The 4,203-nt window shown below is 35.4% G+C and overlaps 1 protein-coding gene across 1 annotated transcript; it reads right to left on the bottom strand.

Moving 5' to 3' along the window:
- Positions 1–242: 242 nt before the first annotated feature.
- LOC140541444 (uncharacterized) lies at positions 243–3,706 on the bottom strand. The gene is made up of 6 exons (XM_072664070.1): positions 3,626–3,706; positions 2,922–3,272; positions 2,649–2,726; positions 1,946–2,053; positions 1,806–1,858; positions 243–490 (listed from the first exon to the last, which is right to left on the bottom strand). The coding sequence occupies exons 1-6, from the start codon at positions 3,675–3,677 to the stop codon at positions 359–361; spliced, it is 774 nt and encodes a 257-aa protein (XP_072520171.1). The 5' UTR covers positions 3,678–3,706; the 3' UTR covers positions 243–358.
- Between the last annotated feature and the right edge of the window lie 497 nt (positions 3,707–4,203).

The following is a 4,203-nucleotide window of genomic DNA, read 5'->3' as shown; positions in this document are numbered from 1 at the left end:
TAAAGAGCTCACTGAACTCACATGCATCCAAAATCTCACATGCAGACATATATGATGGCTTGTGTTGTTTAATGTTAAATGATTATAAAAGACAAAACAGAGTCTAAAGAAGACATTCCTTTAATGTGACATTTTACAAAACATCAGGGTGAAGGTTCATGACCATCCCAGCAGAACTCACAAAGGACAGAACTGTGATTAGTAAATCTACAATCTTACAACTTACAAACACAAAGCAAGAAACTAAACAGCAGATAATTTTACAGAATCAGCTCATGATGAAAAATATCCAACGAGAAAATGAAGACCAAGATCTCCAAAGATCACAGAGCCTCTACATCACTGCACTGATACAGTTTTACTGGGCGGGTTTGTGGTCAGAAAAAGGGGTGAATCTGACTTTGGTGAAAACGTTCTCCTTGAACCCTCGTCTCTTCATCTTATCAGAGAAATGTAAAGCAGCGAAGTAGAACTCCTCTTCATCACCATCCTATAAAAAAAGAGCAGAGCTGAGGTAAGGAGCTCCAGTAGGTGGCAGTATGACCTCAGTATTTAAAATCTAACAGGACATATCATATTTATGCATGATTAAAGACAGGTTATTATGAGCACAATGCAGTTTCATGCATGTTTACACACACACACACACACATACACACACACACACACACACACACACTTCAATTCAAAGTGTTTTTTTCTTTTCTTATGAAGTTGCAATTTTTGAGAATCCCCAAATAACATAAAAATAGATGAATCTGATCATGCTTAGACACCATATCTCAGTATACATCATGTCATCCACTGTTGACACGTCTAAGTGAGGAAGCCGATGTCTGACCCAGATCAGCTGCACTGAGCGCGCTCTGTTGTTCTCACCCCAACGCCCAAAGGGAGGTGTGAAAGTTTCCTCTCACCAGCGTTTAGCAGAGAGCAGATATAATCTACAACCTAGAGGTCAGGTCTATTGTCTGTTGTTGAAGAGGTCTTTTCCATGTTCGTTAGACTCGTTCAGATATTAATCTAAAAACATATTTTATAGAAATGACTGACATTCAGTAAATATTATCATTCATTCAGTGAAACACAATGTTTATGAAGTACTCAATTGCTACTATAATATTACTACAAAACACTCAATCACCACTATACATTAGTCAGTAAGTACTATAACATACATATCTATAACATAAACACATCCTTAACATGTAACAGGTTCAATTCATATTAAAAGAACTAAATCACAACAGCAATTTAGCACGGCGGTTCAACAACCTAAAACAAATCTAAACATTTAAATAAAGTCTTTTTTATTAGTTGATAATTAATACAGTCTCTTTATTGTCTTTATAAATTCACACACACACACATATATATATATATCCACAAGACCTCTTAATTAATTAATTAGTAGTAGTAAATCCTTTAAGGCTTGTAAGTTGTAAAGTGGGACCTCCTCGAGCATCTGTGAGCTTTCCGTGACCATTACCCTATCACCAGTTCAGTCCTTACTTCAAGCACTTTCTGTCGCTAATGACCACTGCATTTTAGCAACACCACACAATATTAGAGATGCTAATCTCAGATTCTTACACTTGACCATTTTTCCTGCTTTTAACACCATCATCACCTTCAAAACCTGACTGTTCAGTTGCTGCCTAATGTATTCACCGCTTGAAAGAAGTCTTCAAACCAGATCAACAATGTTAAGTATATATTTCCTGACAGAGGAACGCTTCTCCAAACATCTCCAAAATATCAACTTTACAGAAAAGAGGAAAAATGAAAGAGAAAACCTAACATACCTGGTCTTTTAGAAGTTCTTGGAAATCGTGGAGGTCAGACTGAGATGTCTTACCTTGAAATGCATTGAGAGGAGCCGTGTTAGAAGTTTAGGAACCTGGTCATAAACTGAAGAACATTTGGTTCATCTGAATAAACTCACCACTGCAGATCCCTCTCCTCCAGCTCCAGCAGGCCTGAATGATATTGCCAAATAAGCTCAACCCCAGAGCCAGACCAAGGCTGAGAACCAGCACTGGTTGGTGACAAGCTAAGTGAGGTCAGGAAGGAAAGAAAATGTAGAAACGTTTTCTTCTGTGAACATTGACATTAGCTATGATAAGAGCAACAATGAGAACAATAAACAATTGATTGCATTATCTGCATTTGAATGTATATGTATACATATCTTATAAAATAATAATTATTTACATGTATAAACATACATTTATACAACATATAAGAACACAAAGATGTCTTACTCCAGCACAGTACTGGAGTTTGATCCACTGAGATCTTTATATCACAGTGTTAGCGGATAGAAATAGGTTGCAATGTTGCCAATACGAATTTGTGTTTTTGCTCCAAATGCACTGGTGAACTGATACACATCTTCTGAGTTTTATATGTAATGTTGACAGTTATAAAACATTGATAAATCTGAAAACTTTGAAATAAATGTGGGGAATTGTTGGAAATGTCTCTGTCTTCAGGCAATATATTCATAATAAATTCTGTGATGTAATTCTTAGATGCAATAAACTGTGAACTGGACGAATCTGGCTGGGTAAGCATTTCATACCATCTTAGCTAGATACAGTTTGGACAAAACAGTTTAATTAACCTATAAAGAGATGACGTCTTACTCCGGCACTCTGTTGTTCCATTGCCAATGATGATCTTCTGGAATACTGGAGTTTGATCCACTGAGATCTTTATATCACCTGGTAATACAGACAGTGTGAAATCTGGATCACAGTAATATAGTTGGGTCTAATGTGTCTGATACTCGTTTAAAGCTCCAGTGTTGAAGCTTTTTGATTGTAACAGTAACAGTAGCAACAATGAATCTCAAACTGACATGTTATTGTGATTGAATATAATGTAATTATATATAAAATTATAAGTAAAGTGATTACCTGTAACAGCTAGGAAAGTACTGTTAGATATCTTCAGTGTTTTTTCATCACCCACTCCACAGAAGTACATCCCCTCGTCTTGTTTAGTAACATTTTCTATAGTCAGAGAAAAGCTGCTCGCATTTCTGTTTAAATCTTTAAATCTTGACTGGTTAAACTGGGAAGAAAATATTGCATCTTTTGTTCCTAACTTTGACACCACTTCCAGCGGTGAATGCTCCAGTCTTTGCTTGAACCACATCCTCATCGACGTGCTGGAGTGTTCTTCATATGGGCAGCGGAGAGTAGCTGCTTCACCAGGTTTAATTGAGAGATACAATGACTCAGAATTTCCAGCTGATTGAGCAGAACCTGTAAAATACAGTTAAATCAACATAATAAATAAATCAATCATAAAAATATGTGCTCTTGATGCCAAACCTTTGCTAAAAAAAATCACCCTTCAGTTAGTGGTTCCTTAGAGAATCGTGTTTGTAGATTTAACAGATTTAATAGTGAGATTTAACATTTTAAGATGTAAAGAATAAAAAGGTTCCAGGACAAACTCATAATTTGGTACAGGACTTTTAGATTACAGTATTTAAAGATTCTTGAATCTTAAAAAGGCTTCTCACACTCAAACATGATTCTTCCAGAAAGCAAAAATAAATCTTTTAATTTGAAACCATAACCATAACAAGCGTGTGAAATTTTGTAAAACTTACACAGGTTTTGGAGAATTAAAATGATAACCCCAGTCCTCTGTAGAGTCATCATGCCAAAACAGAAGCCAGTTCAACTTGAAGGAAACCAGTGAAAGTAAAGAAAAAATGGAAGCACTGAGCTGTATTTGCTTGTGTGGTTCATCCTCATTGGCTGAAATAAGCTACATGATTTTATCTGTCTGCTTCCCATAACCTTATTAGGTCACCGGACGTCCTCTGGCCCTGATATATCCTGTATATACATTTTTTGACAATATATAGATTTGCAGTTTTCTTGTTTTTGGAGTGCAGGCCTGTTTTAGGCTAGCATTAAGACTATTGACAGTAAATGGCTATGTTCTTTTATACTTTTTAAACACCCTGAACAGGCAAACTGATTTTTTTTTTAGTTCATTACTGTGATTTATTATTGTGATTAATCCATTACTGTGAGTAATTAAATGTATTGTAATGTACTTTAATTAGGTTAAAATATTATATATATTTTAACATAATAAATATTGCTGTTGCATCATTTCTTTGGCATGCATGCTTGGACCTTTATTATACATGTCCTGTTTAATCTAATACAATACTTA

Source organism: Salminus brasiliensis, chromosome 19 (genome assembly GCF_030463535.1).
Source record: "Salminus brasiliensis chromosome 19, fSalBra1.hap2, whole genome shotgun sequence".
NCBI classification, from domain to species: domain Eukaryota; kingdom Metazoa; phylum Chordata; class Actinopteri; order Characiformes; family Bryconidae; genus Salminus; species Salminus brasiliensis.
This window is presented reverse-complemented; position numbering and strand designations above follow the sequence as displayed.